The sequence below is a fragment of the Hyperolius riggenbachi genome, chromosome 4 (assembly GCF_040937935.1).
Source record: "Hyperolius riggenbachi isolate aHypRig1 chromosome 4, aHypRig1.pri, whole genome shotgun sequence".
In the NCBI taxonomy this organism is placed as follows: Eukaryota; Metazoa; Chordata; class Amphibia; order Anura; family Hyperoliidae; genus Hyperolius; species Hyperolius riggenbachi.
Window position 1 is genome coordinate 316,517,071 of NC_090649.1, and position 25,297 is coordinate 316,542,367.

General features: G+C 42.6%; 1 protein-coding gene across 2 annotated transcripts in view; it reads right to left on the reverse strand.

Annotated features, from left to right (window-relative positions):
* TAGAP (T cell activation RhoGTPase activating protein) overlaps positions 1–25,297 on the reverse strand; it is a 161,912-nt gene that overhangs the window by 44,570 nt on the left and 92,045 nt on the right. For both annotated transcript variants that reach the window (XM_068231692.1, XM_068231694.1), the window contains exon 4: positions 9,836–10,000. In XM_068231692.1, coding sequence (XP_068087793.1) covers positions 9,836–10,000 — 165 coding nt within the window. The remainder of the gene's footprint in view (positions 1–9,835; positions 10,001–25,297) is intronic.

Sequence of the window (25,297 nt, forward strand, 5' to 3'; positions counted from 1 at the left end):
TAAATTTGCTGCTACTCCGCATTTTCCAGCTAAGGGCATGTAATTGGTTATTATAATACTGCTAATATTTGTACTTGTATAACACTTTTCTCCGGACTCAAAGCACTTGAGAGCTGTAGTCAAATCACAGCCATCTTATGTGGTTGGGTTACGTGAATCCTTTCTGGCTGAACCGTGACAGATTTTGATAGGTCAGCCATATCATACTGTATATGCTACAGTGCAAACCTTGAATTATTATTTATGAATGGGATACAGCATGACGCCAAGGCCTAGTGTAAATAAATAATATAGAAAGATATTAGTGTGGTAGACATGTGTGTAGGTTAATATTATACTTGGACTCAAGATACAGGAGTCATACATCTGGAAATAATGTTCTACTAACACACAGCTGATTATTTGGAAATGGCAGCAAACCACCTTGCTGACATTTCCCTATTTCTGTAAAGTCATCATTTCTGTGAAAGCGCTGCTTCTGAACAAGAGACTGAGAGGGATAATAGTTCAAGTAGTACCACAACAATGTAGACAGCAATTGGCATAGTCAGCTGAATATTAATACGGGACAAGATAGAGGCTATGTTCACAGTGGTCAGCTGCATGACGTCAGGGATGAGCTCCGGATTAAATCTTCTTCTTCGGTTACGTGACTACAAACACTTCCTCCTTCCGGGTTAGGGTTGATTTTCAAATTGTATTTCTTGAATGATCTCTCCTCACTTACTTTACACTCAGCAATAAAATGGCCCTTATTTAATTCACTTTTTCTCATCCTAGAAGATCATTTTTCATCTTTAAAATAACTTTACAGCGCTCTGCAAATGAAAAAGTACCAAAAAGTAGATTAGAAAGTACTGTCAAAAAGACGGTACTGTACTGGTGGCTTGAAAGGCATTTAATTTGGCAGCATGGTGGTGTAGTGGATACCACTGTCGTATTACAGCGCTCTTTCCCTGATTTCCAGCCACGGCACTGTACAGAGTTTGTATGTTCTCCCTGTGTCTGCATGGGTTTCCACCAGGCACTCTGGTTTCCTCCCACATTGCAAAAACATACAGATAAGTTAATTGGCTTGGCCTAAAATTGGCCCTAGACTATGATAGACATATGGCTATGGTAGGGATTAGCTTGTGAGCCTCTCTGAGGCAAGTCCCGCAGATTACAATATTAACACGACCTGCGGTACTCAAGTAGCCTGACCGATGCTATGGTTACTAACAAGCATTACTATTAAAGTGAATGGGAACCGCATTTAAAAAAATGAGACACATTCTTACCCAAGGAGAGGGAAGGCTCTGGGTCCTATAGAGCCTCCCCGCTCCTCTCCTGGTCCCCTCGTTCCAGTGCTGGCTCGCCCGGTAGCGGTATTTGAATAATTTAGTCAAATACTGCTTTATCTGGCCGAAGGAGGCTTCAGAAGTCTTCAGGGAGCCTGAGTGCTCCTGAAGAAGGGCGGCCCTGTACTGCACCTGCACAAGCACACTCTCTTGCATGCTCATGCCTGTGCAGTATGGAGCACGGCTCCCGAAGACTTCCAAATACCCTTTCAGTGGGGGATTGAAACGCGGGGGGAGTTAATAAGTTTAGGTGTGATAAGTTTAGGCATGATAACTATAGAACCAACTGGGTTAGCACCGCAGTGCACAGCTGATCAAAAGTTTTGCGCTAGCAAAGTCTGGTGCACTTCGCATAGAGTTTAATGGTGCTGCTTTGCGTGCGGGACTTTGTGCGCGATCTAAACTTATCTAAACTTATCACATCTAAACTTATCACGCCTAAACTGGCTTTTCACCAGCAATGGTTATCACGCCTAAAGTCTCTAACTGGGTTAGCACCGCTTTGTGAATCAAGCCCAACATGTTGAGTCTGAGAATGGCTGTGGCCGGGCTCTCATCTGACTCCATAGGGGGAACACCTATACAGGCCTGAGAGAGCCCCAAGTACAGAAAACAGGTCAGGATAACTATTAAAACTGAAATATTAAATACTTATGTTGAGAGCAAGAAATGTTGAAAATCGTTGCTGTCACCGCTGAAGTGTGCCAACCCTTGTCTTTCTCATGGCAATTTCATGCCACCTACCTGACAGAATGCAGGGAAAGTGACAGACATGGCTGCACTCATCGTCCATCTGAACAAGCTCTAATAGAAGCAGAGTGCCAAACCTGTTTTGTTCAGATATTCAGGCTTTAGAGATATTCTTGCGTCTGGCACCACACAAAACAGAGTCCATGAACTGTCCTGCAGTTTGCAACAAGGGTTATTCCCAAACTAAATAAAAAATATAAGGATGGTTATGTGTGGCCTGCATAATGCTGGCCGCACATGTAGCAATCTAATTGGCAATTTCTGAAAAATCTTACAACTTTGATATACCGGTAACAATAATATTTTTATAGCCCTTTTCTCGCTCACGACTCAAAGCGATGTGACCCTGCATTCTGCAGTCTCAAAGGCTCAGGAAAAGAGGTGGATAAGCCTGGCTTCTAGCTGGTTGGCAACTGCCTTCTCGATAACTTTTGACAGGAATGGTAAGTTTGCCCCAGGTCTGTAGTTGGTCGCAGAATCAGTATCCAGTGATGATTGCTTTCTTTAGTGCCACTGCGTATAGCCCACTTTGCAAGGGGCACTGTGCTATTTTGTGTAGTGCTGGTCGGAGCAGCTCTGGGCACTGCATTAAGGGACCAGTTGGGATGGCATACAGCAGGTCACAGGTAGTAGGGCAGAGACTTTGGATGAGGCCATGGTCCTGACAGTTTGCTGTATGTAAACCTTGTTGCATTGTGGGAAATAACTGTTTTTTTACAACTGCCAAGCAAGCAATATTTCGCTCTGTGCATAGAACACTCAGTAGCAAACATTCCGCAAAGATCACCTGGCAGAACAAAAGCTGTCACTACTAGTGATACATTTCAGAATGTGAATTAGGGAGAGGAAAGCTTGGACAATGGGCAAACATTAAAGGATACCCAAACTTAAATGTGACATAATGAGATAGACATGTGTATGTACAGTGCCTAGTACACAAATAACTATCCTGTGTTCCTTTTTTTCTTTCTCTGCCTGAAAGAGTTAAATAGAAGGTATGCGAGTGGCTGACTCAGTCCTGACTCAGACAGGAAGTGACTACAGTGTGACCCTCACTGATAAGAAATTCCCCCTGTTTATCTCTTTCTTGCTCTCAGAAGCCATTTTCTGCTAGGAAAGTGTTTTATAGTTGTAATTTCTTATCAGTGAGGGTCACACTGTAGTCACTTCCTGTCTGAGTCAGGACTGAGTCAGCCACTCGCATACCTTCTATTTAACTCTTTCAGGCAGAGAAAGAAAAAAAGGAACACAGGATAGTTATTTGTGTACTAGGCACTATACATACACATGTCTATCTCATTATGTCACATTTCAGTTGGGGTATCCTTTAACTGAATAATCTATATATGAATATTGTAAAAAATAAGCAATTTTATTCAGGTTATTTTCACTACAGTTCCTCTTAAAATAGATGTAGTTCTCTAATACTATATACTTTAGATGTGGTAAAATTGCCTTAGCAGATGTCTGTGGTCACTTTAAGTCATGACTGTCATCAGTAAGGTAGATATCATATTCCAGTATTAGGTCAGAGATAGGAATACCTAAATTTTACCGTCCATGGTGGCCATAGGGGACTCTGAATATTTCTGGGGCCAACACATTTTTTGGGGTTCGGATTTGGGCTTTTAAAAAAGTCGTAGAGCTCTTTTTCTTCCCAAGAGATGTTGGGAGTGTAATAATGAAAGTAATTTGACTGTTGTAGATGCATAGGAAGATGTCCTAATACCAACTGCTTTCAAAATGGTGAAAGAGGAAAAGATAGATGTGGGTATTTTCTGCATACACTGACCACAAGTTTATGATTCACTAGGAGTGTAGTCCAGTTTTAGAGGACATGTGATGCACTATACTTGTAGCTATAGTTATTGCTGTGTTGTGGAAAACTGTAAAGTGCACCAACTTGGGTCAGATGATATTACTTTTGAATCCTGAAGGCCTTTAGCATTTGCAGTGAGTCATTTGTATGGCAGTGTTTTCACTATAGTGATTTACAAGCAGAAAATGTACTGCTATTTGCTGATACTCTGTCTTAGAGACCTCCCTGGCGGTAACCCCGACCTACACTCGGGGTAGCCACCGCAGAGGATTTCTCTGCCCGGGAGGGATTTTTTGAATAAAACTTGTTGTATCCTTTGTAGCTAGCACTTCGCTAGCTACCATTGTCCCCCAAGTCCCTCCGCTCTTCTTTGATTGCCCCTGATCCCTGCCGTTATATGTACCCCCGATCCCTCGATGGCGCAGCCTCTCCAATCAGCTCCAGGTTACGCTATGGGGAGGATCGGGATTGCTCATGATGTCAATGACGTTAGACATCATGTCCGATCGTCGCCATAGTGACGACTGAAGCTCATTGGGGAGGCTGCGTCTCTCGCGGGATCGCGGCTAGGTAAAGTATAGCGACGGCGATCGGGGGGATCCGAAGGGTGCGGGGGACTTGGGGGACAATGGTAGCTAGCCTAGTGCTAGCTGCAAAGGATAAAACAACTTTAATTTAAAAAATCCCTCCCGCGGACGCAGCCTCAGAAACTGTATAATGCCAGGGAGGTTAACATACAACTTTACAATAACATACAATATTGAAATGTAAAACAAGGAAAACCGCTCTATTGTGCTGCGGTGGACAGTGCAGGATCGCAGGCAGCCAACCCAATTGAAATAGAACAAAGGTGAGCTCCGCATATGTCTTCACACATAACTTTATTTAGGACTCTCCTCCTTTTTAAATCTGACATTGAGAGCTGTAAACTAGCTATGATTAAGGGCTTCGGTCCAAAACATGTCGGCTACCAGGTTTGACTGTACTGGGATATGTCCTAAATAAACATACAATATTATCGCTACTCAACACATTTTGCCACCTAATGTCATTAAATAATATCTTTCCACTGTATCCTGAAGCTGCAATAACTTTTTGGAAAACTTTCCAGAAACCATCAATATACAGCTTGTTGACAGTCTCCAGGAGCGAGATACAACCGTGCCAAGTCAACAGAGACGGATCAAGACCAAGTTGCGCCTGGGGCAAGTTCAGGGTTTGGTGCCTAAAGGTCAGGTTTTGGCGCCGAAACTGACATTCATTTTGCCGCCTTTTTAAGAATTCAACAAACTGCGCCTGGGGCAAGAGACCCGCCTGCCCCCCCCCCCCCCCCTACCCCCCAGATCGGTCCCTGCAAATCAAACTGTAGTAGAAAAGGAGAAGATCCGCCCACTGGTAGATATACTTAAAATGTCCAATAGTAATCGTCAGAAATGCGGACAACCAACACATAGTAGCTCACACATATCAGTGTTAACGTGATTCCTTTGTCATAGCTAAACACAATGGCTATCATTCATAAAGGAGCTGTCGGTAAGGGGAATCAATGCGGGAAAACACCGCTGCCGGTATGTTAGACTTCTGGGTGGGCATTCATAAAAAAAGTATCCATGTGCGGTAGCAGTGCGGAGATTCGCCGAACTAGGCAGGCGGTAGGCTTGCGGAGACACGGAAGCTGCCGAGTTGATACATTTCTCCATGTTCCGCTCTGCTGCAGCTGCCTGGGAGGTCTGTGTGTCTCTTTATTCACTTACATTGTTATCGCCACATCAGAGTGAGCGGTACTTCCCGACCTCACACCGCTTGCGGTGATCTTCATGAATTAACATTTTGCTACATTTGTTCCGATAATCACCACACAAGGCGGTGATTTATCACTCTCCTCGGTAGAGTCATTTTTTCATGCGGAAAGAGCCTTTATGAATGCTGACTTTGCCGAGTGTTCGGTAAAGTCAGCTGTTTTAAGCATTTCCGCATGCGGGAATGCTTTATGAATGATAGCCAATGTAGTCAATACAACTATTTAAAGTAAGGGGAGTCCACCTAAAATGCAGTGTCCAGCACCATTTAAAGAGACAGGTGCAAGAGAAAAATACATAAATTATAAAATACTGTATTATATCTCACAGTAAAAACACACACAGAGAGAGTAAAAGCAGTACAGTGCAGTGGCGTAACTGCAATTCATGTAGTTTGATACAGTATAAGTGCAAATCAATACATAAGTCCAAATGTTGACAAGATCCACAGTCTAATCAGATAGCGGGATCAGCAATGCCACCACCAGGACACCAGTCCGGGGAAAAAACTCACCCAATGGATGTGACCAGTGTTAGACTAGTCAAAAGTTGCTTTGTACCAGGATGCATCAGCTCATCAGGGATCCCAGTGCCTCAATGCTTCACTTCATAACATACCATCCTCAAAAGAAGTAAAAAATTCACATAGTGTGAATCCATAAAACCATGAATACTTTTATTAAAAAATTGCATTCATATGTACCTTGGTAAAAATTACAAATTGAGTTTTTCTACAGGCCTTTCATCTTACAGCGCCTCTCACACGCTGTTCCATGCGCTCACCGTTCCTCGCTGTCAAACCCTTCCTGGTGCATCTAGTCTCTGCCCAACATGTTTCTCCACTGCCTCATGACACATTAGAGGCACGGAGACTAGACACGCTACCAGGATACTTAACATCGATCTTTTGCTGTCATTGGAGACAGCTTGTCCCTCCCTTCTACTCCATCTGTCAATCACCACACGTTACCCTTTGCTACCACAATGTACATCTGTCACGCGTAAGTTTCCGTTTACATATATCATCTGTTAATGGGTGTGGCCTGTCCGGAGGCAATGGGGGAGAGCAGGGGTGCAGCTAAGGTTTTTGTGGCCCCAAGCGGACTGTAGCAAGAGGCCCTATCCTGGCGAAAAATGGGTGTGGTTATCCCGCATAAGTGGGCGTGGCCATGACATGTGGGTGGAGCAGGAGGGCGGATTGGGGCGGGGCTGTTTGCGGGGAAAAAATGGATGTTGGGGTGATTGAGGCGCGCGTAGCGCGCCGAAAGATGGGCGCGGCCATGACATTGTATGGGTGAAGCTTAACCGTAGCACAGCAAATATAGCCAACTATGACCATTAAATAATAAATGCAGCAACAGTTACCCCAGACACCAGAAAATAAAAACGCAATTTGGGCCACATTTCAGCAGAAATCAAACGCAATTAGGGCACATTTTCAGCAGAAATCAAACGCAATTAGGGCACATTTTCAGCCGAAATCAAACGCAATTAGGGCACAGTTCAGCAGAAATCAAACGCAATTAGGGCCACATTTTCAGCAGATATCAAACGCAATTAGGGCACAGTTCAGCAGAAATCAATCGCAATTAGGGCACAGTTCAGCAGAAATCAAACGCAATTAGGGCCACATTTTCAGCAGATATCAAACGCAATTAGGGCACAGTTCAGCAGAAATCAATCGCAATTAGGGCCACATTTTCAGCAGATATCAAACGCAATTAGGGCACAGTTCAGCAGATATCAATCGCAATTAGGGCCACATTTTCAGCAGATATCAAACGCAATTAGGGCACAGTTCAGCAGATATCAATCGCAATTAGGACCACATTTTCAGCAGATATCAAACGCATTTAGGGCACAGTTCAGCAGAAATCAATCACAATTAGGGCCACATTTTCAGCAGATATCAAACGCAATTAGGGCACAGTTCAGCAGAAATCAATCGCAATTAGGGCCACATTTTCAGCAGATATCAAACGCAATTAGGGCACAGTTCAGCAGATATCAATCGCAATTAGGGCACATTTTCAGCAGATATCAAACGCATTTAGGGCACAGTTCAGCAGAAATCAATCGCAATTAGGGCCACATTTTCAGCAGATATCAAACGCAATTAGGGCACAGTTCAGCAGATATCAATCGCAATTAGGACCACATTTTCAGCAGATATCAAACGCATTTAGGGCACAGTTCAGCAGAAATCAATCGCAATTAGGGCCACATTTTCAGCAGATATCAAACGCAATTAGGGTACAGTTCAGCAGAAATCAATCGCAATTAGGGCCACATTTTCAGCAGATATCAAACGCAATTAGGGCACAGTTCAGCAGATATCAATCGCAATTAGGACCACATTTTCAGCAGATATCAAACGCATTTAGGGCACAGTTCAGCAGAAATCAATCGCAATTAGGGCTGCAAAAAGAAAAGAATTTACTCACCTGGCAGGCTGGCACTGGCAGAAGTCTTCTCTCCCCGTCTCCTCTCCCGGCCGGCTCCTCAGGCGCACAGTTCCCACGGAGCTCCCTCCCTGGCTTCCTCCTCCAATCTCCCGCGCTCGCGCGCTGATTCATGCAGGGCTACGGGAAGATGGCCACCCGAAGCCCTGTACTGGAGAGTACAGGGCGCCATCTTCCTGTAGCACTGCTCTGCTCTGCCAGTGCCAGCCCCGCGGGGCTGCGGGGAAAAAGTGACGTCACGCCGACGTCACGGAGCCGCCGAGGCCCCTAAGATCATGAGGCCCCAAGCGACCGCTTGGTTCGCTTTATGCCTCGCGGCGCCCCTGGGGGAGAGCCCTTACAAAAACTTGATGTGCGTTTTTTTACCAAGGAGCATGTGAGTGCAATTTTTTTATAAAACTTGTCATAGTTTTATGGATTCACGCTATGGGAGATTTTTTTTACTTCTTTTGAGAATGGTATTATCACGCTGATACGTGAAGAGATCTAGCGTAACTAGTATAAATCTCAGTTCTAGTGAGAAAGGTGTAGTCAGGGTCAGGCCGAAGTCGTTCACAAGAGCAGATGAGTGAAGTACAATAGAGTTAGGCATAATCGTAGTCAATTAACAGGCAGTGTCATACACATAAGTCAGATGTCAGTCGTATTATTAGGGTCAAACAGTAGCAAAGTCAGGGACAGGCCGAGTCATACACATATATCAGATGGCAGTGGTACAGAAGGGCTAGGCAAGAGCGAGGTCAAGAGGCAGGCAAAAGGTCGGTACACAGATAATATACAATATTACGATATGATAATATTACAAATATATAATACTACAAAATAATAAGACTGACTGACTAGAGTACATATAAATCGCGCTGATGCGCAATATATGAAATGTAGCTCTCAATTTCTCACTACCTAGGGCCAAGAACCAGCGAACTGATTAGTGTCAAGACCAACGAGCAAGTGAATACTCTGGCCTTAAGTACTCAGGAGGCAGAGCAAAAGCCCAGCCCCCAGAATTGACAGCACCTCCTGCAAAAAGGTGTCAGCTGATGACATCACAGCTGACACCCCATCAGACATGCCTCCTCAGCCTATAAAGGCAGCTCTGAGCTGTGTGTGTCCTGCCAGAAACAACACGCCGACCCACATCTACAGGGGAGCCGGGGATGCCATCATGCTGTTTCACGTCTACAGGGGAGCCGGGGATGCCTTTGACCAAAGAGAGAAGAGGAAGTTTCCTCCAGCTGCTCCACACTATCAGAGCAGCCTGCAGAGACCACACCAGGTAAGTTTGTTACAAGTATGTTATGCAGTGAAGCATTGAGGCACTGGGATCACTAATGAGCTGAGGCATCCTGGTATAAAGCGACTTTTGACCAGTCTAACAGTGGCCACATCCACTGAGTGAGTTTGTTCCCTGACGGTAGCCCCGGTGGCGATATCACTGATTCCGCTATCTGATTGGACTGCGGATCTTGTCAACTTTTGGACTTATGTTTTGATGTGCTCTATAACTATATCTATACACTGCACCATCAATTACTAAAAAGTAGCTTTGAAAGGAACATTCCAACCAAAACAGTTTTGCATAAAATATTTCCTTCTCCGCTCAAAACTGAATTCTGTACAGTAATATTTTTATTTTCCTGAATGTCAGTCTTAATTGGCACTTACCGGAAAGATGCAATACAGCCATTATAAGGCCAGATCAATATCAAAGCATTCTTGGGTGAACTATGAAAAGCACAGCCATGTTCATCATCCTCTTCCTCATCACATGCCAATACCATCATCTCAGACAGGTACACTCGATGCTTTAATCTGAAACTTGTGCCAGATCTGAAAGAAAAATACTGTGTACATAAATCATTGCATTATTGTAAAGCAATAAAAGTATTATTGTAACAATAAGGGCCTTTTCAGACTGTGCGCGTTCCTAGCCGTTTTCAGGGAACGCGTACGGGTACCAAAAACGCATAGAAACGGCTCCTAATGCTTTTGAATGGGCTAGTTAACATGTATGCGTATGAGACGCATACGTTTCTTATCCGCATTGCTGCATGCAGTTCTGTGCGTCACGCATAGAAACAGACGCAATGAAAGTCTATGGACGCGTATCAAAAACGCGTACTATTGCGTTTAAAGCGTACGTTTTCCTCTGCGGTTCCCATAATTTTTTTTTCCCCTGGGTCACGTGTGTGTGCAAAACGCAATAGAACGCAAGAAAAAGGCATGCGTTTTTCAACTTGCGTTTCTTTGATTTTATACGCGTTCTTCATACGCTGACAGTCTGAACAGGCCCTAAAGCGTATCTCCAATCACAGAGGTAATATTGTATTGTTTATTTTGTAGCCAAACTCAAATGCAATAGCTTTTATTTTTAAAAATTATTTTCATAATATCTTCATAATATCTTTGTTCCTATTTTTTTTGTATAGGGTGTTCTCCATCCTGCTGCCTGTCAGTAGATCCTGCCTTTGTTTCTTTAAAGTCAACATCAGAGGGGTGCACTACTAGCCTCACCTGTGATATCTCAGGTCTATACAATATGCTCTGCCTATTTTCTGTTGGTTCTATGAAAAGTCTTCAGATTTACAGAAAAATACAGCAATTGTTTGGGGAGGGGCTTAAAACAAAGTTTTCTGAACTCTGTTAAAAGACAAATTCTTAAAGTGACACTGAAGCGAAAAAAAAACGTATGAATTGTATGTTTGGTACGGATAATTTATAGAAAATTAGTAGCATAGAAAAGTGTCTCATATTTTAATTTTCAGTAATATAGCTTTTTCATATTACATTGCATCACTCTAATATTTGCAGTTTACAAACTATACTCTGTATTTTAAACTATGATACAGAGCAGGAAAGTTCAAAGGGCAGGTAAAGAAACAGTGATAGACAGGTTGAGATAAGTGCTTCAGAAAAGAGCACTGTAGACAACTAAATTAGTCGGAGAGCTCAGAGAAGCACTTTTGCATAGACAACAACTGAAGTTTGCTGTACTGAAAACAATATAAGACTCATATCTGTGCCAGTGCCACTAATGTTCTATTTCTTAGCTGTACTACACATACAAACCATTATATCATAACTTTATTTTCACTTCATATTATCTTTAAAGGGGAATTTTAAGTGAAAAAGGGGAAGACAATAAATCAATACATTGAGAAGTTAAAAAATAGAAGATCAAGAAATGATTGAAGGACCACTATTGAAGGACCACTATCGCGGAAAATTGTAAAATGTAAAATACATGTGTACACGTACAAATAAGAAGTACATTTCTTTCAGAGTAAAATGAGCCATACATTACTTTTCTCCTATGTTGCTGTCACTTACAGTATGTAGTATAATCTGACATCATCCTAATGGTGGATTCTTAGGGTTTTCTTTATTTTCAAAAGCATTTCATGAATGGCGGTTGCTTTATCCAACTGCCAAATCAGTGTGCAGCTCGACGGGATCCTGGCCAGCATCTTTGTATAAATCCTTTTCAGGGAGTGTCTTCATAAAGAATAAAGGCTGTTCTGAGAATCCCCCATGAAGAGATGGACTAGTAGTCCAAAACTTTGCCAGATTTTTACTACTTACTGTAAGTGACAGCAAAATAGGGGAAAAGTAATCTGTAGCTCATTTTACTCTGGAAGAAACGTACTTCTTATTTGCATGTAATTACATGTATTTTACATTTTACAATTTTTCGTGACAGTGGTCCTCTCATGCTGTTTGATCCACAATGAGCCTGCATGTTACCACTAGCAAACAAGAAAAAAACTAGACAGCACCAGCTGCCATTATTTATAACCACACCACTAACATTGTGATAGACCCACTAACCCACCAACATTTTATAGATATACATATGCACAGAGGGAGATACTGATTGCTTGGAAATAACTGCTATTTCCCACAATGCAATGAGGTTCACAGACAGCAAACTGTCAGGACCCTGGTCCTGACATCACACTGTGGGAGGGGTTTCATCACAATATCAGCCCTACAGACCCCCTTGATGATCTATTTGAGAAAAGTTAAAGGGGTTATTTGACACTTACCTGGGGCTTCTATCACCCTCCTGCAGCTGTAATGTCCCGCGTCGTCGTCCTCCGATGCTCCGTTCCCCGGCTGTCACATGGCTGTCCCCAGTACAGTGCTGCTGTAGAACGCAGTGCTATACACTGTTAATAGATGGCGGTTTTGCCGTCTAGCAGTCTCCGAGCGGCGATCGCTGCTGGAAGACTGAAGGCAGAGCGGAGCTCTGTCATTCATGTGGAGATGCGCGATCTCCTGCACTCCCCGCCCGCAACCATACATGCCAATTGGCGTGGAGTGGTCCACCAATCGGCGTGGATCGGTCGGCTAGGGGCTAGAGTCAATACAGCTGCTAGCACAGTCCTACTGCACCTTTTTTTCTTTAGTTTTATTTAAGAATATATCATTGACAAGCATGATGCACAAAGACCCCTTTAGTTTATAAAGCTTAGAGCCAGTGCAAACTGCGAAGAGAAGCACCCTTTTCATTTGTGCGCATAGCACAAGAATTTACAACAAAGTTATTTTAGCACAAAAAAAGTCTACTCTAATTCCAAAACAGAAGCAACAACGTCAATAGCTGTATGACTTAAAATGAGGGCACAGGAAGTCAGTGCAAAGAACCATTTTGCATATTCAGCAAGACATAGAGCAATTAGCATCTAGTTACAGATAATCTTCCACTCACCTGATTAGCTGCTATGGTTTCTGCACTTTGCATAACATGCCTGTTTCCCAATTTGGCTTTTATTAGTATCTTCTGTACCTACTCAGTAATGCCCTTAAACTAATTTCATTAACATAACAAAATGCTTATGTTTAAAAAAGACCACATTTGAGATGTTAAAGCATAGCTCTGGATAAAACTAAAAGTCCATATCCACAGCAAGATTTTGCGCGATATTGTGTAATATCATTTAATGAAAATTTGCCAAACAATGGTTAAAGATGGCTAACAATGGTCACAATGATCATAAGTTTTGAATGGCCACATCCCGAACAGTCGATTACATCCCGAACAGTTGTTTAAATTTTTGCTAAAGTCAATGGATTTGGCAGAGTTCCCTGATCCGATACGCAGAACGCTCCCTGCTATGGAAGCACAACCCACAAGCGACGTGGCCACACACTCACGCATGCTCAGAGGCTGCGGCTGCTATGGAGGGGACCCCGGTAGACTGGCTTGGAGTGGAGCAGCGGCGAGGAACACATTGGGCCTGATTCACAAAGTGGTGCTAACAGTTAGCACGCTAGTGAAAAGCCCTTTATCATGCCTAAACTCAGTTTAGGCATGATAAGTTTAGGTGTGATAAGTTTTTAGGCGTGATAAGTTTAAGCACCAACTGGGTTAGCACCGCAGTGCACAGCTGATCAAAAGTTTTGCGCTAGCAAAGTCTGGTGCACTTTGCATAGAGTTTAATGGCGCTGCATTGCGTGCGGGACTTTGCGCGCGATCTAAACTTATCTAAACTTATCATGCCTAAACTTATCATGCCTAAACTGAGTTTAGGCATGATAAAATGGTTATTACGCCTAAAGTCTTTAACTGGGTTATCACCGCTTTGTGAATCGAGCCCATTGGCTTCTAGGGGCTGGAGGAAGCCCCAGGTAAGTGAATGTGATTTTTTTTAGAATTCCCAGATGTATCCTAAGTACAAACCAGCTGTAGGTCAGTGCTGTCCTAAGTTGCTACTATTGCTCTGAGATCTTAGTTTGATTCCTAGGAAGACATTATCTGCATGGAGTTTTATGTTCTTTTCATGCCAGTGTGGGCCTCCATTAGAAAATGTAGTTTCCTCCCACATGCCAAAATATTAAGTCAAATTGTTTACGGCTAACCCTTTGAGGGGAAATGTGCTTTATGATTGGTTTCACGCTCTCTTTAAGGTGCTGTAGAAAAAAAGAAAAGATTATCATGCTTTATAAATGTATAAAATAAAATAGGAATAAAATAGTAATCAGTTTTAAAGCACACCTGAAGTGAGGGGGATATGGAGGCTGCCATATTAATTTCCTCCTAAACAATGCAGATTGTCTGGCTGTCCTACTGACCCTCTTTCTCTAATAGTTTTAGCCATAGACCCTGAACAAGCATTCCAGTTAGATGTTTTTGACTGAAGTCTGACTGGATTAGCCACATGCTTGTTTCAGGTGTGCGATTTAGACACTACTGCAGCCAATGAGATTAGCTGGACTGCCAGGCAACTGGTATTGTTTAACAGTAAATAAATATGGCAACCTCCGGATCCCTCTCAGCTTAGTTGTCTTTTAACTAAACTTATTGACAGCAGCCTACAGCTATAAACAGTAAGCAAGGAGAAGCTACTAACTTTCTCCAACTTCCAACAAAAATGAAAAGGTAAGAATAAATTGCATACTAACAAGAATTAAGTGAAGGTCTTAAGGGCTCCTTCACAGTAATTAACGTGTGCACATCTTACGACGCACAGCATGCACGGCGGGCTGTTGTGTTTTGGCGCAAATCAGTGGCGCTAGCACTAATCCACCATAAGAAAAATCGCTTGCATTGTGCAGTAAAGTGTTACCGGGGATGTCATCTGCTGTAGTAGCATGAAAAGTTGCCCCGTGTGTCGCACACAATGTGTGGTGCGTCATAACGGACGGCGCCGCATATAAGTGTGAAAGGGCCCATAGGAAAACATTTGATTACACATGAAAATTCCTCCCATAACGCATATTCAGATGCATGAATCACAGCGTGCTGTTACAGATACATCACTATTTCCGGTATTAAAGACTTTTATTTGATGTCAATTATTTGTCTCTTATGCCCTGTGTACTTTCCATAATGTCATTTTGATATTAAACTGTGAGTAATGGGGGGCCAGTGGCTCTGGATGGCGTAGACCACCCACAGCACAAGCTGTGATGTAGGAGGGAGGTGTGAAAGTGAAACTTTAGCTGAGAGTGGAGTGGGAGAAAGGCCATTTGCTGACATTTAATTTCTCTTTGACAAGCCGTGGTTTGGTGACAGCTAATGCAAACATATTTCCAGCACTGCCAAGAGAAAGTGCTAACTTTATATTCCTCTGTGTGTTTTCATTGTAATTGGCTACTGTTAACCTACTAAGTGTACTGATGGACTCAATGAGCACTGACTACTGCCCTCTATTTTGTATTAGATCAGACATAGAACTATTTTTGTTGGCTTGCAAATTAATGTCTGGAACATGGGAATGTTGGAGGATGGCAATAGTAGTTGTGCATATAGAAAGACTGGTAATAAGCAGAAGAAGCTGCATGTATGAATCATGGGGAAAGATATAAGGGAATAGATGTTTGTGGAGTTTAAAAGCAAACCTCTGGTATGTAGAATCAATAGTATATCCCTGCAATTAATTCATAGTTATATCGAAGTTGCAGCATTGCAGCAGGTTTATTCAAAGGGAACCTAAACTGAGAAGGATATGGATTTTTCCTTTTAAAATAATTCCAGTTGCCCGACTCTCCTGCTGATCCTATGTCTCTAAAACTTTCAGCCACAGCCCGTCAACAAGCATGCAGATCAGGTGCTCTGACCGAAGTCTGACTGCATTAGCTGCATGCTTGTTTCAGGTGTGTGATTCAGCCACTACTGCAACCAAAGAGATCAGCAGGACTGTCAGTCAACTGGTATTGTTTAAAAGGAAACATCCATATCCCTCTCAGTTTAGGTTCCCTTTAGAATTAAGTATACCTGTGACTCATATTTCCATCTTGCCTAATCAGTGCTCTGCCTACTCATGAAAAGGGCCTAGACTTTTTCTCCTTGCTAGTGCAAGTTGCACTTTCATGAAAGTGCATGAAAGTGTATTTAGATGTTCGTATTTTTTGTTATTTTTTGTCTGTTTTTTTAATAATTGTCCCTAATGGCTATAAACCCTCTAGCTAGCCTAGTGCTAGCTAGAAGAAGTGTCCGGGGTACTTATCCGTTAGCCGGGCGCATACGGCAGGGGGCGCTAATTACTATTCCCCCTCCAGGCCGCCATGGATAGTAGGGAAAGATGCAACTCTGGTGGAGTTTTGTCGCCACCTAGAGGATGCGCCCGGCTAACGTATAAGTACCGTGTACGGCACCCTTTGATTGCAGCCATTCCCACGTTAATACGTTATCCCCTCCTGGATCCAGCGATCGCCCAGCCTCCCCGGACAGCTCCGGTCTTCACTATGGGGAGGATCGCAGATGACGTCATGACGCCGCTGACATCATGCGCAAACCCGATCCTCCCCATAGAGAGACCGGAGCTGTGCTGTGAGGCTGTGCGATCGCTGGTTCCAGGGGGGGGGGGGGGTAACGTATAAACCGGGTGATCACAGGGGAGCGGAGGGTGCCGGAGACTCTTACTAGCTAGCCTAGTGCTAGCTAGTGAATTTACAGACATTGGATCCATTTTATTCTGCACGGGGAACTCCTGGGGCCACAGAGTGGTATGCTCGACACAGTGTCAGGCATACCGCTAAGGAGGTTAATGCAGTTATGATTGAATTGTTTGAACACTTCTCCTATAGGAAGATACACATACATGCAAGCACACATAGACCTCAATTCACTAAGCATTATCGCTTTTGGTATTGCAGAAAACAGCTGATTTTACTAATCATCTTGTCAAAATTCTAATTCACTAAACCTATTACCGCACTGAAAAATTACAGACTAGTGAGGTAAATTACTGACTTGTGTGGTAAATACCTAAAGAAATCAAGAAAGTGCAATTCACAAAGATTAAAGCAGTTGGTAAATCAAGCAAAAGTGTTCTATATTTATCTCCAGCTTTGACCAGCCGATAACTCACTCTTTTCATGGGGTAACATATTGACAGATGTAGCAGACAGCCAATAAGGAGAGCCTCACAACCCTACTTCACCCCTGGTTTTGTCCAATACCCTGGAAGGTGGGAAATCAGTCCGGCAGAGCAGAGAAGGATACTTTTTAAAATGCTTTTTTTGCATCCCTTTAGATGTGAATGTCTGTATACGCTTATACAGAAGAGCTCCCCCTGGTGGCCGCAGCACATCTAAAGGGATGCCGGGGATACACTGGACAGCAAACCCCGCCTTATGCACACAGACTCACAGCTTTTTGCCTGACCTCCACAGCTGGTTAGTAAGACTTACCAAGTAGGGCTTAGTGAATTGAAGCATGTTTGTTCCGTAAATGACCAAAGTTCTACTGCATGGGGGAAATCTTAGTGAATTTGGGGAAAAAAAGTGTAAAATACCGAATGTGGTTACTCCTAACATCCTATGGGTGTGAAGATCCAGTTACTCTGTGGGTCATTGCAGTAAATCAGCCTAGCTGATTTTGCTTTGCGTGTTGTGAAGCGTTATGAACCAATGAGGTAAACTGAGAGAGAATTCTGGGAATCTTTAGCACCAAACTGTATTGCTATGGTTTCCAGCAAGTTTCCCAAAAAGCATAACATAAGTTACTGTGCTGATTCATGGTGTGTCATGTGCTGTGTACAGATGATTTCTTTGTGCATAGTTTCACTTTACAGTTAACAAAGGATATTCCCCTTGATAGCTGTTACAAAATGAGTGTGTTATGAAATAGGACTTTCAGTTCTTGTGAATCTGTGATGATAGAAGTATGGGAGCTGCCTTAGCTTCTGCGTTTTATATGTTTACTGGACATTTTCTTGTGTCTCTCCTTCCTCATTGCTTCACAAATAACACTTGAAAAGAGGTAAAAATCTGTACGTCTGTTTTTTTTGTTTTTTTTTAATATCTTGTAATGATTATTGTAGAAGAACACTGTTAGGTGTATAAATCATCATGGACTCCATTTTAAGCAATAAAGGTTAAATAAAAGTCATGTACAGTATTATTATCACTTCTGCAATGGTCTTGTCTTGGGACAGATCACTATCTAAGCCAGGCATGGGCAAACTTAATAAACCACAAGTCCCACAATGCATTGCAGGAGTCTGACAGCCACAGTCATGACTCATAAAGGCAAATGCATTGTGGGACTTGTAGTTCCATAACAGCTGGAGGGCCAAGTTTGCCCATGCCTGGTCTAAGCTGTTTTATAAGATCTGATTGTACAATGTGACCTAATATTTTATCAATGTATTTGTTGTATAGTTGCCCTCAGTATAGGTAGCCAGTATAGTTGCCTCCAGTATAGGTATACCAGGTAGGTGCCTCCAGTATAGGTAGCCATTATAGTTGCCCCCAGTATAGGCTAGCCCAGAAAGTGCCTCCAGTATAGGCAGCCAGTATAGTTGCCCCCAGCATAGGTTAGTTAGTCAGGTAGGAGCCTCCAGTATAGGTAGCCAGTATAGTTGCCCCACGTATAGGTTACACAGGTAGATGCCTCCAGAATAGGTAGCCCCTATAGGTTACTCAAGTAGGTTCATTCAGTATAGGTAGCCAGTATAGTTTCCCCCAGTATAGGTAGCCAGTATAGTTGCCTCCAGTATAGGTAAACCAGGTAGGTGCCTCCAGTATAGGTAGCTAGTATAGTTGCCCCCAGCATAGGTTAGTCAGGTAGGAACCTCCAGTATAGGTATCCAGTATAGTTGCCCCCAGTATAGGTTACACAGGTAGGTGCCTCCAGAATAGGTAGCCCCTATAGGTTACTCAGGTAGGTTCCTCCAGTATAGGTAGCCAGTATAGATGCCCCCAGTATAGGTAGCCAGTATGGTTGGCTCCAGTATAGGTAAACCAGGTAGGTGCCTCCAGTATAGGTAGCCAGTATAGTTGCCCCCAGCATAGGTTAGCCAGATAGGTGCTTCCAGTATAGGTAGCTAGTATAGTAGCCCCCAGTATAGGCGAGCCAGGTAGGTGCCTCCAGTATAGGTAGCCAGTATAATGTACTAGATAAGAATTCCGCTGCATCAATCTCAGGATAAAAGTTCAATTTTTATTGAGGCAATTGTGGACAAACAGCAATACAGCTCATGCATATCGGAGCAAACTTATGGCTCCTTAATCATGGTATAGACAGAATTGTTGCCCCCAGTATAGACTAGCTAGGTAGGTGCCTCCAGTATAGGTAGCCAGTATAGGTTAGCCAGGCAGGTTCTCCCAGTATAGGTAGCCAACCATAGGCGCAGCAGCGGGGGAGAGCGGGTATAGCGCAGTAACAACTCACCTTTCAGGATCCCCGCAGCCTCTATCTTCTTCCTCTCCCATGCTACATAGTTACATAGTTATTTGGGTTGAAAAAAGACATACGTCCATAGAGTTCAACCATAAAACAAAGTACAACACCAGCCTGCTCCCTCACATATCCTTGTTGATCCAGAGGAAGGTGAAAACCCTTACAAGGCATGGTCCAGATAGCCCCAAAAGGGAAAAAAATCCTTCCCCACTCCAGATGGCAATCAGATAAAATCTCTGAATCAACACCATTGGGCATTACCCAGTAATTATAGCCATGGATGTCTTTCATCGGAAGGAAAGCATCTAAGCCTCCTTTAAATGCAAATATAGAATTTGCCATAACTACCTCCTGTGGCAATGCATTCCACATCTTAAATTAGTCACTCTAACTATAAAGAACCCTTTCCTAAATAAATGGCTAAAACGTTTTTTCTCTATTGCTCTCTGATGTATTTATACATGTTAATTAGATCCCCTCTAAGGCATCTTTTCTCTAGACTAAATAAACCCAGTTTATCTAACCTTTCTTGGTAATTGAGACCTTCCATCCCTCGTATCAATTTTGTTGCCCGTCTCCGCACCTGCTCTAAAACTGCAATATCTTTCCTGTAATGTGGTGCCCAGAACTGATTTCCATATTCCAGATGTGGCCTTTCTAGAGAGATAAACGGGCAATATTATGCTAGCATCTCAAGTTTTTATTTCCCTTTTAATGCATCCCAAAACTGTATTAGCTTTAGCTGTAGCGGCTTGGCATTGAATACGATTATTTAACTTGTTGTCGAGTACTCGTAAGTCCTTCTCCAAACTTGATGTCCCCATCTGTATCCCGTTTATTTTGTATGGTGCTAGACCATTGGTACAACCAAAATGTATGACTTTACATTTTTCAATATTGAATTTCATCTGCCATTTATGTGCCCATATAGCCATCCTATCCAGATCCTGTTGCAATATGTCACTATCTTCCTGAGAGTTGATGATTCTGCACAATTTTGTATCATCTGCAAAAATAGCAACATTTCTTTCTACTGCATCTACTAGATCATTAATAAATAAATTGAAGAGCACTGGACCCAGTACTGACCCCTGTGGGACCCCACTGCTAACAGTCACCCATTTTGAATATGATCCATTGACCACAACGCTTTGTTTTTTGTCCATCAGCCAGTTTCCTATCCATGCATAAAGACTCTTCCCCACCCCTTGCATCCTCAACTTTTGCGCCAGACTTTTGTGGAGAACAGTGTCAAAGGCCTTTGCAAGGTCCAAGTATATCACATCTACAGCATTCCCAATATCCACATTAGCGTTCACTACCTCATAAAAGCTGAGCTTGTTAGTTAAACAGGACCTGTCTTTAGTAAACCCATGCTGATGCTGATATATAAGATTATTTTCTACTATGACGTCTTGTATAGTATCTCTTAGTAACCCCTCAAATAGTTTGCATACAACTAATGTTAAGTTTATAGGTCTATAATTTTCTGGATCTGATTTTTTGCTGCTCTTAAATAATGGGAAACCGTGGGCTGTACGCCAATCTACTGGAACTCTGCCAGTTGAAAGAGAGCAACAAAACATAAGATAAAGGGGTTTATGGAGGGGTTTTACTGAACTTAATTCCCTTAGGACCCGAGGATGCATGCCATCCGGGCCAGGTGCCTTGTCTATTTTTTATTTATTTAGTCTTGCCTTCACTTTTTCCTGTGTTAAGTATTTAATATTACAATTGGAAGATTGAGACTCTTCTGCATCTGTATTTTGCAACGGTGAGGTTTCCCTTGTGCAGGCAGAAGCAAAGAAAGCATTTAATAACTACGCCTAACCTTGGTCATCCACCATTGAGTTCTCATCCCTTAGAAATCCAATACAGTCAACCTTTCTTTTTTTAGAGTTGATGTACTTGCAAAACTTCTTTGGGTTAGATGTGATATCCCTAGCGATTTGATTCTCAGCTTCAATGTTTGCCAGCCTAATTTCTTTTTCACAACTTTTATTGCACTCCTTATAATTGCCTAACCACTTGAGGACTGCGGCATTAAACCCCCCTAGTGACCAGGCCTTTTTTCATAAATTGGGCCACTGCAGCTTTAAAGAGACACTGAAGCTAAAAAAAATATATGATATAATGAATTGGTTGTGTACTATGAATAATTACTAGAAGATTAGCAGCAAAGAAAATATTCTCATATTTTTATTTTCAGGTATATAGTGTTTTTTTCTAACATTGCATCACCCTATAATATGTGCAGATTACACAACACTCAGCATTCAAAATGAGTCTTTCAGAGCAGTCTGTGAAGTAATGAACTCTCCTCTAGCAGAGGAAAAGTAAACAGTTCAATTACAGTTGAGATAATAAAAGTCAGATAACAGCCCTCTCCACGACTAAGTTAGGACTGGAGTTTCTCAACTCTTCCTGTACTGGAAACAACTAGACTGATGTATCTGATCTTAATGTTTTTTTTTCTTAGCTGTACTACACATACAAATCATAGTATCATCATTTTTTTTCCGCTTCAGTGTCTCTTTAATGCCTTGCTGCAGGGCAACACAACACAGCACACAAGTGATTTCCCCCCCCCCCCACACACACACACACACCTTTTCTACCCACCAACAGAGCTCTCTGGTGGGGTCTGATGGCTCTCCCAATGTTTATTAATTAAATTTTTTTTTTTTTTTATAAAAATGCTTTTTTTTAAAATTATTTTTCCCACCCTCCATCCCTCTTTCCCCCTGTCAGCCTATCACAGCGATCAGCTGTGAGCCTATTACAGCCGATCGCTTTTGTGTCCCCAGTACAGCGCTGCCTGAGATTGCAGCGCTGTACAACCTTATCAGACGGCGGTTTTGCAGTCTAACAGTCTCCGAGCAGCGATCGCTGCTGGGAGACAAGCAGATATGAGCACCCATCGACGTGCTCTCCTGCTAGCCCCATAGAAGGCCATTCACGCCAATCAGCGTAGAGTTATCCTGGGGCTGCCACCGCATTCAAGCCAATTGGCGTGGAGCGGTTGGCAAGCAGTTAATACAGCCTCGGTTCCCTCCTGTTTTAGGACCTTATAGGCATTCTTTTTCCACTTAATTTTATCTCTAACCTTTCCATTCATCCATAGAGGCCTTTTTTATTCCTAGAAGTTTTGTTTCCATATGGGATATATTTACTACAATATTGATTGAGAATAAGTTTAAAAGCTTGCCATTTCCCTTCAGTGTTCTCCCCTTGTAGTACATTATCCCAGTTCACCAAACTTAGTGCCTGCCTGAGTTGATTGAACTTTGCTTTTCTAAAATTCATAGTTTTAGTTGTCCCGCTGCCCCGTGGCCTATCAGTCACCAGATCAAACGTTATCATGTTGGGATCACTATTTCCCAAATGTTCTTGAACCTGCACATTTGATACATTATCTGGTCTATTTGAAATGATCAAATCCAGTAATGCATTCCCCCTAGTTGGTACAGTTACCATTTGAGTCAGGTAACTGTCCTGTAGTGATGCCAGAAATCTGCCGCTTTTACTAGAGTGAGTAGCCTCAATACTCCAGTCAATGTCTGGAAAGTTGAAGTCACTCAAAACTATGACCTCATTTTTACTTGCAGCTTTTTCAATCTGCTGTAGTAATTGCAGTTCTGCAGCTTCACGAATATGTGGTGGCCTGTAGCATACCCCAATAAGCAACAGTTATTTCCACCATAAATATTTACCCAAACGGACTCCACATCTTCACAATCTTCATCCATCTCATTGTTCATGATCATTAATAGTAATAGTAAAAGAGTTCTTAACAAAGAGACAAACCCCTCCACCTTTTTTCCACCTCCATCTTTTTCCCTGCTCTATCCTTTCTAAACACATTGTATCCCTCTAAATTAGCTATCCAGTCATGGCTTTCATCCATCCATGTCTCTGTTATTCCCACAATGTCATAGCCTTTGTCAATCAGAATGAACTCTAGTTGTGTCCGTCACGTTGGTAACAGCGCCCCCTGTGATGACATGCGGTTACATCATCACAGGGGGCGCTATTACCAATCCAACGGACGCCTGTGACAGGAAGAAGAAAGAGGCTGCAGTGGATACCGGAAGGTGTGTTGAGCCTATGCCTGCTCTCTCCTGCCTCTGGTCACTCAGTCTGCCTGTCCCTAGAAACGGGGCATAATGGTCAGATTATTGTTAGAGATGTGAAAATGATTTCCCACAGAAGTACTGCAACAAAATAGAAGCACTAATGTTGCAGCCAGAGCTATAGCATTTTTTTAATTATTATTTTCTAGAAAAGAGTGAGCAATGGCTTCTATTGTATGCTAGAAAAAAGATACTTTGTTTTGCCTATTTCACCTAGCTATTTAATTTTTAGATCTGGAGTTCTTATGTAAACCAGATTTGACCAGCACACTTTAAAAGCCTGGTTCTGGCTGGCTAGTGTAAAAAAAAATGCTGTTGCAGGCATTTTTCTGGCACTTTGGACTGATCTAAAGCCCCATCTTCACCATACAATTTTTTTGTCTGATTCGATTCAATCCGACATGTCCGATCTGGATTTGATTGTTTTGCAATGGCAAATTGAATCAAATCGAATCCCGATCGGACATGTTGGATTGAATCGAATCAATGAATGAATTTCATGGCATGAAATGGTTAAAAGTGTGTTTCTTGCAGTTGCTGTGTATATATTAGAGATAAACTTGTCATTATGTTGTATTTCCCTTGTCTTATACACCCAAATTTCGGAGTGATACTGTACTGCACCAGGGGCTAACCCAGTCTCTCTCACCCACAAACAATATAATATTATGACTAAGTACTCTGTAAAGTGCTGCAGAAGATGTCAGTGCTATACAGTATAAATATATTATAATATGGTAGGACATTAGATTATGACTATGGTTGAGATTAGATTGTGAACTCCTCTGAGGACAGTCAGTGGCATGACTATGGGCCTGATTCACAAAGCGGTGATAACTCAGTTATCACGCCTAAAAGACTTTAGGCGTGATAACCTTTGCACTAGCAAAGTTATCACCGCTTTGTGCTATAATTCGCGCGAAGCTCCCGCAAACGCGCACGCGCGCAAAGTCCCATAGGGTTTAATGGGCGCTTCGCGTGAAGTGCGCTGCGCGTGCGCAAATCATTGCGCGCGGGAGTTCGCGCGAATTCCTTCAGATCACGCCTAAACTAAGTTTAGGCGTGATAAAGGGCTTTTCACAGGCGTGCAAAGTGTTTGCACCGCTTTGTGAATCAGGCCCTATGTACTCTGTACAGCACTGCAGAAGATAGGTAGGGGAGTTATTAGCCTTGGTTAGATAAAAATTCCATTAGAGCTGGCTGTCTTACATTGGAGTATTCAAAGCGTTCTTTATGTCCCTTTTGATGTATTTTTTTTTACCTCTCGGCAGGCCCGGATTTACAGTATATCACAGGAGGTTATAGGCACAGATGTCCTGGCACCCTAGACTTTGCCCTCCATGAACCTATAACCCCCATTGAACGCACCACAAGTGTGCTGGCTGTCCCAGCTGTCACTTCTCCCTTACTTCCCTTTCCTGGTGTATGTAGCTCCAGGTGCCATTTAATATTAGGTAGCCAGAGGTACTCTCAGTATTAAGTAACTACAGGTGGCCCCAAGTATTAGTTAGCTAGTGGTGCACCCATGTAATAGGTAGCTGGAGGTACCACCAGTTGAAGATAATCTCATCAGTGGAATGTTGAGAGTCAGGTGAGTAACTTCTCATTTACACTTGACTTGGGACTCTGTATAGGGAAGGAGAGAGGCAGGCACTCGGGGAGGGGACTAAGCCACCTTTCCATCATCAGGTGCCTGTAGGCATGTGCCTGCCTTATGGTAACTCCGGCCCTCGCTACAGGTAATATTAAATTATGTGAATTGAATGTAATAATATGTACGTGCTTCTCTTTTAAAAATGGCAGGATTAGGTAAATTAACATGGTTTGAATAGATTGATTAAATAGTTGAGTAAGAATATTATA